The sequence below is a fragment of the Ictalurus furcatus genome, chromosome 19, assembly GCF_023375685.1.
Source record: "Ictalurus furcatus strain D&B chromosome 19, Billie_1.0, whole genome shotgun sequence".
In the NCBI taxonomy this organism is placed as follows: Eukaryota; Metazoa; Chordata; class Actinopteri; order Siluriformes; family Ictaluridae; genus Ictalurus; species Ictalurus furcatus.
In genome coordinates, this window is record NC_071273.1 from 7151445 (window position 1) to 7163916 (window position 12472).

General features: G+C 39.1%; 2 protein-coding genes across 2 annotated transcripts in view; one reads left to right on the forward strand and one right to left on the reverse strand.

Moving 5' to 3' along the window:
- Positions 1-1434, reverse strand: part of dusp16 (dual specificity phosphatase 16) — a 29870-nt gene extending 28436 nt beyond the window's left edge. The window contains exon 1 of the mRNA XM_053650650.1: positions 853-1434. The gene's annotated coding sequence lies outside the window, so the exon portion shown is untranslated. The remainder of the gene's footprint in view (positions 1-852) is intronic.
- Positions 1435-7613: 6179 nt separating this feature from the next.
- On the forward strand, positions 7614-12105 carry crebl2 (cAMP responsive element binding protein-like 2). The gene is given in 4 exon segments (XM_053650654.1): positions 7614-7905; positions 9864-10061; positions 11194-11227; positions 11230-12105. Coding segments are annotated over 4 exon segments (375 nt in total). The 5' UTR covers positions 7614-7890; the 3' UTR covers positions 11358-12105.
- The last annotated feature ends 367 nt before the right edge of the window (positions 12106-12472 follow it).

The following is a 12472-nucleotide window of genomic DNA, read 5'->3' on the forward strand; positions in this document are numbered from 1 at the left end:
GGTTACTAATACAGAGACACACAGAGAGAGACACACACAGAGAGAGAGAGAGAGACAGAGACACACAGAGAGACACAGAGAGAGAGAGAGAGAGAGAGAGACAGAGAGACACAGAGAGAGAGACACACACAGAGACAGAGAGAGAGAAAGAGACACACACAGAGAGACACAGAGAGAGAGAGAGAGAGAGAGAGAGAGACAGAGACACAGAGAGAGAGAGACACAGAGAGAGAGAGACACAGAGAGAGAGACACACACACAGAGACACACAGAGAGAGAGACACAGAGAGAGAGAGACACAGAGAAAGAGAGAGAGAGACAGAGAGACACAGAGAGAGACACAGAGAGACACAGAGAGAAAGAGCGAGAGAGAGAGACACAGAGAGAAAGAGCGAGAGAGAGAGACACAGAGAGAGAGACACAGAGAGACACAGAGAGAGAGAGAGAGAGACAGACACAGGTTACTAATACAGAGACACAGAGAGAGAGACACACACACAGTGGCTACTAATACAGAGACTGAGACACACACAGGGACACACACAGAGGGACACACACACACAGTGGCTACTAATACAGAGACTGAGACACACACACACACACACACACACACACAGTGGCTACTAATACAGAGACTGAGACACACACACACACACACACACACACACACACAGTGGCTACTAATACAGAGACTGAGTGAGGCACACACACACACACACACACACACACAGTGGCTACTAATACAGAGACTGAGACACACACACACACACACACACACAGGCGCGTGCGCGTTCCAGGCCGTGTGGATACAGACCCGAGTTTGTCATGACGGAGATGTCGCCTTGAACTTACCGTTAAAGAGGACAAGTGAAGCGAGAGCACATTTCAGAAAGCCCGTCCTTTCCCCTCCTCACCTCCAGTCTCACTTATCTTCTCCGACACCGAAAAACCCCGAGCAGATCCGCCCGAGTAGAAAAACAGCCCGCTTAAAAAGAAGTTGAATAAAGTTTCACTGGTCGCTGAACTCCGTCTCAGAGATGAGGTCATGCTGATAAAAATAAAGCGATGGCGTCATTTGAAACCAGTCCCACTCCGAGCGAGCGAGGCGGCCTTAAAGAAGCCACACCGAGCACACACTTCCTCCAACTCCACTCCACACTCCACACCGGCTTCCACACGGGGAAAGTACCTCCGGTGTCTCCGCGGAGTGAAGAAAGAACTCGGTTAGTGAGACGGGGTGAAGGAGTTAGTTACACCGCTGTCCTGAGCTTCAGCTCCACTTTCAGGCCCTATTGGCTGCCGCGGATTTGAAGGAAGGGGGCGGAGCTTAGTGACACACTGTAGCCAGGCAATGATTAGCATACAGTCACAAACTAATCACTACTGTAACATCAGACACTATTACTACTACTACTACTACTACTACTACTACTACTACTAATAATAATAATAATAATAATAATAATAATACCACTACTACTACTACTACTACTAATAATAATAATAATACCACTACTACTACTACTACTAATAATAATAATAATAATACCACTACTACTACTACTACTAATAATAATAATAATAATACCACTACTACTACTACTAATAATAATAATAATAATAATACCACTACTACTACTACTACTACTAATAATAATAATAATACCACTACTACTACTACTACTACTACTACTACTACTAATAATAATAATAATACCACTAATACTACTACTACTAATAATAATAATACCACTACTACTACTACTACTACTAATAATAATAATAATACCACTACTACTACTACTAATAATAATAATAATAATAATACCACTACTACTACTACTACTACTACTACTAATAATAATACCACTAATACTACTACTACTAATAATAATAATACCACTACTACTACTACTACTACTACTAATAATAATAATAATAATACCACTACTACTACTACTACTACTACTACTAATAATAATACCACTACTACTACTACTACTAATAATAATAATAATAATAATACCACTACTACTACTACTACTAATAATAATAATAATACCACTACTACTACTACTAATAATAATAATAATAATAATACCACTACTACTACTACTACTACTACTACTACTAATAATAATAATAATAATACTAATAATACCACTACTACTACTACTTCTACTACTACTACTACTACTAATAATAATAATAATAATAATAATACCACTACTACTAACAATAATAATAATACCACTACTACTACTACTACTACTAATAATAATAATAATAATAATAATAATAATACCACTACTACTAATAATAATAATAATACCACTACTACTACTACTACTACTACTACTACTAATAATAATAATAATACCACTACTACTACTACTACTACTACTAATAATAATAATAATACCACTACTACTACTACTACTAATAATAATAATAATAATACCACTACTACTACTACTACTACTACTACTAATAATAATAATAATAATACTAATAATACCACTACTACTACTACTTCTACTACTACTACTACTACTAATAATAATAATAATAATACCACTACTACTAACAATAATAATAATACCACTACTACTACTACTACTACTACTACTACTAATAATAATAATAATAATAATAATAATACCACTACTACTACTAATAATAATAATACCACTACTACTACTACTACTACTACTACTACTAATAATAATAATAATAATAATAATAATACCACTACTACTACTACTACTACTACTAATAATAATAATAATAATAATAATAATACCACTACTACTACTAATAATAATAATACCACTACTACTACTACTACTACTACTAATAATAATAATAATAATACCACTACTACTACTAATAATAATAATACCACTACTACTACTACTACTACTACTACTAATAATAATAATAATAATAATAATACCACTACTACTACTACTACTACTACTACTACTAATAATAATAATAATAATAATACCACTACTACTACTAATAATAATAATACCACTACTACTACTACTACTACTACTAATAATAATAATAATAATACCACTACTACTAATAATAATAATAATACCACTACTACTACTACTACTACTACTACTACTACTAATAATAATAATAATAATAATAATAATAATACCACTACTACTACTACTACTACTACTAATAATAATAATAATAATAATGACACTACTACTACTACTACTAATAATAATAATAATACCACTACTACTACTACTACTACTAATAATAATAATAATAATAATACCACTACTACTAATAATAATAATAATACCACTACTACTACTACTACTACTACTACTAATAATAATAATAATAATAATAATAATGACACTACTACTACTACTACTACTAATAATAATAATACCACTACTACTACTACTACTACTAATAATAATAATAATAATACCACTACTACTACTACTACTACTAATAATAATAATAATACCACTACTACTACTACTACTACTACTAATAATAATAATAATAATAATAATAATAATAATACCACTACTACTACTACTACTACTACTACTAATAATAATAATAATAATAATAATAATAATACCACTACTACTACTACTACTACTACTACTAATAATAATAATAATAATAATGATAATAATAATAATAATGTGTTTGGGTGCACAGTGGCTTAGTGTTTAGCATGTTCACCTCACACCTCCAGGGTCGGGGGTTCGATTCCTGCCGCTGTGTGTGTGTGCGGAGTTTGCGTGTTCTCCCCGTGCTGCAGGGGTTTCCTCCAGGTACTCCGGTTTCCTCCCCCAGTCCAAAGACATGCATGGTAGGCTGATTGGCGTGTCCAAAGTGTCCGTAGTGTATGAATGGGTGTGTGTGTGTGTATGTGATTGTGCCCTGTGATGGACTGGCACCCCGTCCAGGGTGTACCCCACCTTGTGCCCCATGCCCCCTGGGATAGGTTCCAGGTTCCCTGTGACCCTGTAGGATAAGTGGTATAGAAGATGGATGGATGGATAATAATATGTTTAATTTCTATAATGCATTTCTCATACCCAAGGTCTCATATATATATATATAATTTAAAAAAAAATGAACTGGAGTGAGAAGAAAATTGAAAGTGTTAAGAAAAAAGATTGAGGTAAAGAATTCCAGAGTTTGGAGGCCATGACACAACAGTGACAAACTGTTTATGTTACAGACAGAACTACGGGTGTACAAAAATCTAACCAATCAGATTTGAGAATTCAGCCGTGCTGTGGTATATTGTAATTTTTTTCATAATTTTCATTATTATTTATATTCCAGGGTGGAAAGTAACAAACTACATGTACTCTCATGTAGTATATAGTATCGAGTATATAGTTCACTGTAATGAACTATGTTTTTTAGTATAATTAAATCATAGTAGATTTACTTCAGTTTTTAAAAAATATAATATTCAACTTAGCTACATTTATTTTTGATCACTGTTAGGGATTTAAAAAAAAAAAAAAAATAATAATAATAATAATAATAATAATAATCCATTTAAGCCCAGAAGACTGTGAGCCAATTAAACGACAGTATGTGCTCATTCAAGACCGCATCAAAATAAAGCCGTTTCCTGCGGAAAGTCTACACTTCAGGCGCCGAATGCTTACAGTCATCAGCAGAAATGTCTGAGACAGTGGAGACAGATGAGCATCCCTGACCCAATTTATCAGCTATCTTCAAAGAAATCAGCGTGAACAAAGCATGAACGAAACACGACTAGTAGTATTAAAACAATCTGTGATTTGAATTCGAGCCAGAATTTCAGTCAGAGCTTCTGTCATAGAATATTATTATGATAATAGTAATATTTATTACGTTGTACCGTTATCATCGTCCTTATACCGTTATACAAGCCTTCATCACTAGACAGTCTGGTTAACCACAGTCTGCTGTGTATAACCTTTTGAGCGGTTTTTAAAAAGCAGCAACCCCTGCTGAGCTGAGCGTTGTGTCATTCGCGGCCTGCGAGCTTTGAAATATGTAAAGGGCATAAAAACACATGTCGCGTAGAGGAAAATCAATAAGTGCTCGGTCGAGAGGAGCGTTTTAGACCATCACCAGAGCTTACTTTCTCGTTCCTCACTCTGTTGAACAATTTGCATTTGGTGGTGTACATGTTGCACATGCCAAGGAAGCAGTCACGATTCGAGTGGTACACCATAGTCAAACCTTTCATACAGATTGTAAGTAAGGAATAACACACGACTGAGCATAAGATTATAGGAAAATAATCCACGCTGGGGTGGTGTGATGCGGGACGACGTACAGCGGAGTGCCGTTCCCACCTCGAAGTGTATTCTTTGCAGAAATAAATATCTCACTTTTTATCTGTTAATCATTATTCTTAGATTACGTGGAGCTTCTACCGTACAAGTCCATGTGTAGGAGCTGTTACTATAGAAACAATGACGAATTATACAATAAACCTGTCGTTCCCGTCCGAGCCGTGCTGCCATACAAAACTGATGCGCACCTTCTGACCAATCAGGTTAAAGAATTCAACAGCATTGTCATGCATACACGGTTGTCGAAATATGATGGCGCTGATTCATTTACCTTTTAATAACAGCACAGCTCTGACAGTAGTGTAGTTCCGGCTGTACTTCAAACAGTAGGTTTATATTATATGAGGCGCTTGTTCTAATACGTAAAACAAGGAAGGGTCCGAAAGTTTTCCGCATTGTAATCGTTGGCAAACGTATAAGTAGTGGTGTAAGCGGAATAACACCATCACCACATCACACCACACACACCACCCCTGCGTGTTATTCCTTACAGCCCTGCTGAAAAAAAAAAAATAGAACCTATCACAGAAATTCTAATGGAGTTCACCAGCTGTAACCATTAAAACCATTACCAAATGTCAAAAGTGTTCTATCGGTCCTTGATGGTATCCACTAGACATAACATGCCACCAATAGAAGGCAAAAAATTACCAGTAGAGACCCACATGGTGCCCTGCGATGGATTGGCACACTGGCCAGAGTGTCCCCCGCCTCGTGCCCCATGCCTCCTAGGTTCCCTGCGACCCTGTAATGATAAGCAGTACAGAAAACTGGACCCACAGGGACCATTACAGTATCCATTAAAAACAAACTATAATTCCCATTATAACCATTATAAATTCTATGAGAATTTCTACAATTTTCTTTTTCAGCAGGGATCCTAACTCGAAGAGAGACAAAAATAGAGGCCGGTGAGGAAATATACACTATTTGGCCAAAAGTTTGTGTACACCTGACCACCACAGCCATCTGTGCTTGTTGCCACATTCACACAAAAGATTCAGTCCCCCTGTTTTAATAAGCTCCGCTCTTCTGGGAAGGCTTTCCACTAGATTTTGGAGTGTGGCTGTGGGGATTTGTGTTCATTCCAGCTACAAGAGCATTAGTGAGATCAGGACTCTGTGCAGGACACTCGAGTTCTTCCACTCCAACCTTCACACACCATGTCTTCATGCACAGGGACATTGTGATGCTGGAACAGGTTTTGGTGTCTTAGTTCCAGTGAAGGGAAATGTTAATGCTACAGCATACAAAGACATTCTATACAGTCGTGTGCTTCCAAATTTGTGGCAACATTTTGGAGAAGAACCACATACAGGTGTGAGGTAGTTATGTGTCATTCATGAACGATTCGTTCATTTTGAACGAATCTTTAATATGACTCGGGAACAACAAGTTGTCTCAAAGAGCGATTAGTTCTTTGTTGACCGCGCATGCGCTGCAACATCCCTATAGGTTCTGTACCGGAAACAGAAATGATTACTTCACCTCTCGAGTCTTCGGGTTCGGGTCAATTTGTGCTTCCGGCGACCGCCCTATAGGCAATGCACCACGCAGTACCAAAAACAGAAATGATCAGTTCAGCTCTCGAGTCTTTGGGTTCGAGTCGTTCGTTCATCGCGTCACAGCTCCACTGCATCCACCCTATGGGCCGGTCACGTGATGAACGAACGACTCGAACCAAAAGTCTCGAGAGACGAACTAATCATTTCTGTTTCAGACGTGTCAAATGTGACGTGCCAAAAGAAAAAACGACTCGGATCAGGATTTGATTTGAACTAACACACTGCATAGCCTGAAGACCTAATGCTAAGCTATTAATGAATCATTTCTGTTTCTTATAATTCGGCCTCGGCTGCATTAACCCGTAATTTATTTTATAGCTGATTAAGTACTAGATGTGTCGGGGAATTTAACATGTAACATTTTAATTATATTCTGCTGAAATGAACGAAATGACTCGAAAAAAAAAAAAAAGATTCGTTCATGTTGCTGAACGAGATTCAAAGATCCGAGTCAGTAAAATGATCCGAACTCACCATCACTAGGAAGTGAAAGTGAAAAGCAGGTGTCCACATACTTTTGGCCTTCTAATGTAACTATAAACGTTTGCCCACTGAAATAAATGCAAAAGTGTCATGTGGTGTAAGAGGAGTAACACTCTTGTGGGCTATTTTCCTATAAGAGTCGTGATTTAGCCGAGTCCTTTCGCCTACAAACTAACAAACATGACTCCTTTAACAGAAACACAAAGTCCCAACATGCTCGCGCGCAGTGGGCTGTCCGTGAAAACGTCTAAGGGGCGGAAACGATGCTAAAAACATTAGCGACTCTCGGGGTTTTGGGTGCGTGTTTTGACGCGGAGTTTGTTGAGGACACGGATTAAACTCGGGGTTTTGGACTCTCGTGCATCCTCTCACACCGCGCGCGAAGACATCAGGCCATCTGCACGTGCTGATTACCAAGTGTTCAGGTGGTTGGTTAGCTAACAAGCTAGCTAGCTGTTTGGATCTCTAAGTGCAGGTCATCCAAAATGGATGACAGTAAGGTAAGCGATGATAAATTAGTTTAGTTCACATAAACTGGTCACTGCTCTTATAATTAAAGCAGTGATGGGTTGTTGATTAGTAATGCTGTAGTGTTCAGTTGTGTTAGTTAAGGCGGTTTGAAAGGGGCGGGGAACTGTTGTTGTTGTTGTTGTTGTTGTTGTTTTCGTTTTCAACCAGCTAGTTAGTTACCTTTCTCTAGTCTTCCAGATGGAATTAACTAGCAGTCCAGACACAGCTTTACTGCCTGCACCCGGGTTTACTTCACATCTGTTCAGCTCCAGATGTTGAACACAGGGTCAGGAGGGGATTTTTCTGTAGATTTGCATACAGATGTACATCACACTGTTCACGTTATTCACATTTTCTCTCGTAACAGTGTTCTCATATTTTAACCATTTGACATTTCTTTAACTTAACCTTCTTCTTCTTTTTTCTCAGAATTTTTTAAATAATTTGTATTAAGATTTGAATGATTAAAAAAAAAAATCTTAATAATAAGCATTAATTAATAAACACTAAAGATATGGTAATAAAATTCTAATATATTATTAATAATATTATTTGCATTTATATATATATATATATATATATATATAAAACTCTAAAGTTGTCTCAGAGTTAATTCATTTCCGATCATTTTTATTCATTAAAGGTCGACACATCACACCGTTTAATTCCCATTTGGATACTTAACATTGTTTCTCCACAAAAAAAATAAAAATAATAATAATAATTTTAAATGATCATTTCCTTCTACAATTCTGATAATATACGAATTATAGTTATGTTTAGTTTAGTTTAGTTTAGTTTGTTGATTTCTAAAGCACATTTAAAACAACCGATGTTGAAACCAAAGTGCTGTACAGGAAATATAAAACAAAATCATTTGAAACAAATTAAAAGCGTAAACAAAAACCGACACGTGCACCCTCAATGAAAACGTAAAGAATACAGATAGGTCTTCCAAGAGAATTATAGTTATAACAAATATACATTTTAATAATTGTCATGAATCGTATCCTAATTTATTATTAATCATTAGCGTTAGTAGTAGTATAGATTATAATGCTATATATTATATTGTTATATATATGATGTTTTATTTTTATTATACTGTGGGGTGATGTGATACCTTTCCACCCAAAGTTCATTCATTTCCGATCATTTTTATTCATTAAAGATTGACACTTAAAAAAACAAAAAAAACCAAAAAATCTCTTTTTCAACATTGCTTTCTTCTTTACTAGTTAAACTTTTCTCTTTCGTAACGTTAGTCGCCCCTTTTCTTAGCAAAAAAGGCTTGCTTTTCTCCCATAGACAGCTCTCTGGTCTTCTTGTTGGTTTGTCCTTTTTAACAACATGCGCAGTCTTCACAGGTGAAACTGAAGGCTCAAACCAAGAGTAGATGTTCAGAGCTATTTACTGTTTAAACATTCAATCTAACAAAACACGCCCGGGTAACAAGAAACACCCGTCAGTCACATGTTCAGATATTTTTGCTTGCATGCAAGTTAGGTGGTCTGATAGAAAATGTGCCGTGTTCTATGTCGTTTAAAACGTCCACATATGAATATCAGGAAATAAAAGCTGAAATTCAAAACTTTCTTATCAAGTTCATTCATCTTTTGATCTCAAACCCAAATGTCTTCACTGTATCGGCCTTGCCGTTCCAGTAGTTTCGGAGGGGACTGTATATTGTTTATATTTTAATTATGACAACACTACAGCGTTACCACCTAAATGTTGATGCTTTTTCTATTACAGCGCGTCCCAAAGTCTTTTATTCCTCTTCTACCACAGCAATTTGCCAACACTTGAGATGTTTCTGTGTATTAAAGAACGCCACTTGTTATTCCTGTTTCGTTACGTAGCAGCAGTTATTTTCTTTACTAAATGTAACATTTCTTGACATAAGATTAGCGTTAGCGTAACGTCAGCCTCTCCCTTTTCTCAACAGATGGTTGGTGGAAAGGTGAAGAAACCGGGGAAACGCGGCCGAAAGCCGGCTAAGATCGACCTGAAGGCGAAGTTGGAACGCAGCAGACAGAGCGCGCGAGAATGTCGAGCCAGGAAGAAGCTGCGCTACCAGTACCTGGAGGAGCTGGTGTCCAGCAAAGAGAGAGCCATCTGCGCCCTGAGAGAAGAGCTAGAGATGGTGGGTTCGTCACGTCCTCCACGTTCAGAGTAAAGTTAGATCTATGAGCTAGTGCGCTCCAAAACTCGCATGTAGAAGATATGCACATTCAAAATGTACAGTTTCTCTCTAATATCAATACGGATCAACGGTTTCCATGACATCGTTGTGCACTTCAGCTTCTCGTCAGATTTTCTGCCCAATCGAACGCCCTCTAGAAGCTGAAGTGTCCCCGTCTCGAACGTTCTAAAAATCCACGTTACTAACTTAGCACGGGCTGTGAGTTGAGCTAAACGCTATTGGCTGTTTAAAAAAGGGGAGGAGCCACTCGATATGTCCCGCCCCTGACTTCCTGTTTCAGTGGAAATTACGTCAACACAACAAATAGCGCCGCATGTTTCAAGGCGCTTCACGGTTAAATGGGAGGAGTTGAATAAGATTTGCATAACTGTTGTTTTTTTTTTTACTTGTTAAGTCCCGCCCCCAAAAGGGGGGGGGCTTTAGTTACAAAATGTTGAGAACCTCTGATCTAAGAGTATACGAAGGGGTGTTGGGGGGCGTGTCTATAAAACGACAGACAAGACGCCAATCCAAATATGAACAAACATTCTGGACCTGAAGTTGTTTTTTTTTTTTTTGTTTTTTTTCCAGCTATGTAAATACACAGAGTTGGATGAAATGTACATTTTTTTTTATCTTTCGCGTCTTTGAGCCCGCCCTCATTCCCATCTGTGTACACAAAGCTCCGCCCCTAGACCCTATATGACTAGAGTTAGCATTAGCAAGTTCATTCAGCCGGGTTTGGTAGGGCGTGTCTATAAAAATGACTGACAGGAGGACAAACCGATTATAAATAATCATTCCAGACCTGAAGGCAGGTTTCCAAACTCTTTTCACTCATGTACTATGCACAAAAACTCTTCATGGTTTATTTAAACACCTCATTAGTATTCACGCTACACGTGGCGTTTCCTGCCCCGGCCACTGAAATCGGTTAGACCGCTCCATGAGACGCGTTTGATTCGAGACGGAGGTTAAGACCGGGTCTGAAGGCTTTGACGTCATAATAGGAGACGTTTTGATTGTTGAAACGTGTAAACCCTGACAGTATGTTAACGTTTATTCTCTGTGTGTGTGTTTTATTTTTTTCCAGTACAAGCAGTGGTGCATCGCCATGGACCAAGGAAAATCCCGTCGGAAATCAAAGCTCTCCTAACCGGAGATGATCAGAAAGGCTCGCAAAGCAGCGGCACCAACAAAACACCCAAAAATGGCAAATACAACTTATCGGGCATCAGCCAGAGCAAGTCGACTTAGGTTAAACGTTAGACGGCTCTCTTTTAAAGACGGTCCAGCTTGCTCCGAGAGCGACGGGGTGGAGAAATAGAGCTACGTACACTGGTGTATATGAAGGATGATGGAACAGTGCTTCAGTCACACACACACACACACACACACACACACACACACATAGCGCGCACACACACACACACACACACACAGGTGTTTGGGGTTTTGTTAGTTGTTTAGGAGGAAACTGGGTGAGGAACACTAAATCTCTTCAAGTCCACAGTATTGTCTTGGTAAGAGTCATCATTCAGGTCATCATTCCCGTCTCCGAGTTAGAACGAGGTGAAGTGGCGAGTTCTTGCAGATTTCAGAAAGTCAGAAAAGCCACCGATGTGAAGCGTGATAGGACAAGCGAGACGCGCGCACGCGTCGGGGGCGTGGCCAGAACCATTAAAGCTCTAAGCACTTTAAAGAAATCCGAAGATTTGCATAGCACTGGGTTAAAGCTCTTCGCTCCTGTTGATTTCGTGAAGCGGAGTTACGGAGCGAACTTTCGTTTCGTGTGTATTTATTTCTTACCGAAACATAACGCACTTTCCTTTTTCCTCCACGAAATAAAACGTGGATTCAGCTTTGTGTTTGTGTTTGTTTGTTTGTTTTTAGTCACTGTAAAACTTTTGCCATCTGATCTTCTGTCTGGAAGTCTGTGATATGATACTCTGTATTATGTTGATACATTCACATGCATTTCCCCCTTCTCTCTCTCCCCCCTCCCCCCCTCTCTCTCCCCCCCCCTCTCTCTCTCTCTTTCCCTCCCCCTCTCTTTCCCTCCCCCTCCCTCCCCTCCCTCTCTCTCTCCCCTCCCCTCCCCTCCCTCTCTCCCCTCCCCTCCCCTCCCTCTCTCCCCTCCCCTCTCTCTCTCCCCTCCCCTCTCTCTCTCCCCTCCCCTCCCCTCTCTCTCTCCCCTCCCCTCTCTCCCTCCCTCCCTCCCTCCCCTCTCTCCCTCCCTCCCTCCCTCCCTCCCTCTCTCTCTCCCTCCCTCCCTCCCTCCCTCCCTCCCTCCATCCCTCTCTCCCTCCCTCCCTCTCCCCCTCCCTCTCTCTCCCCCTCCCTCTCCCTCCCCCTCCCTCTCCCCCTCCCTC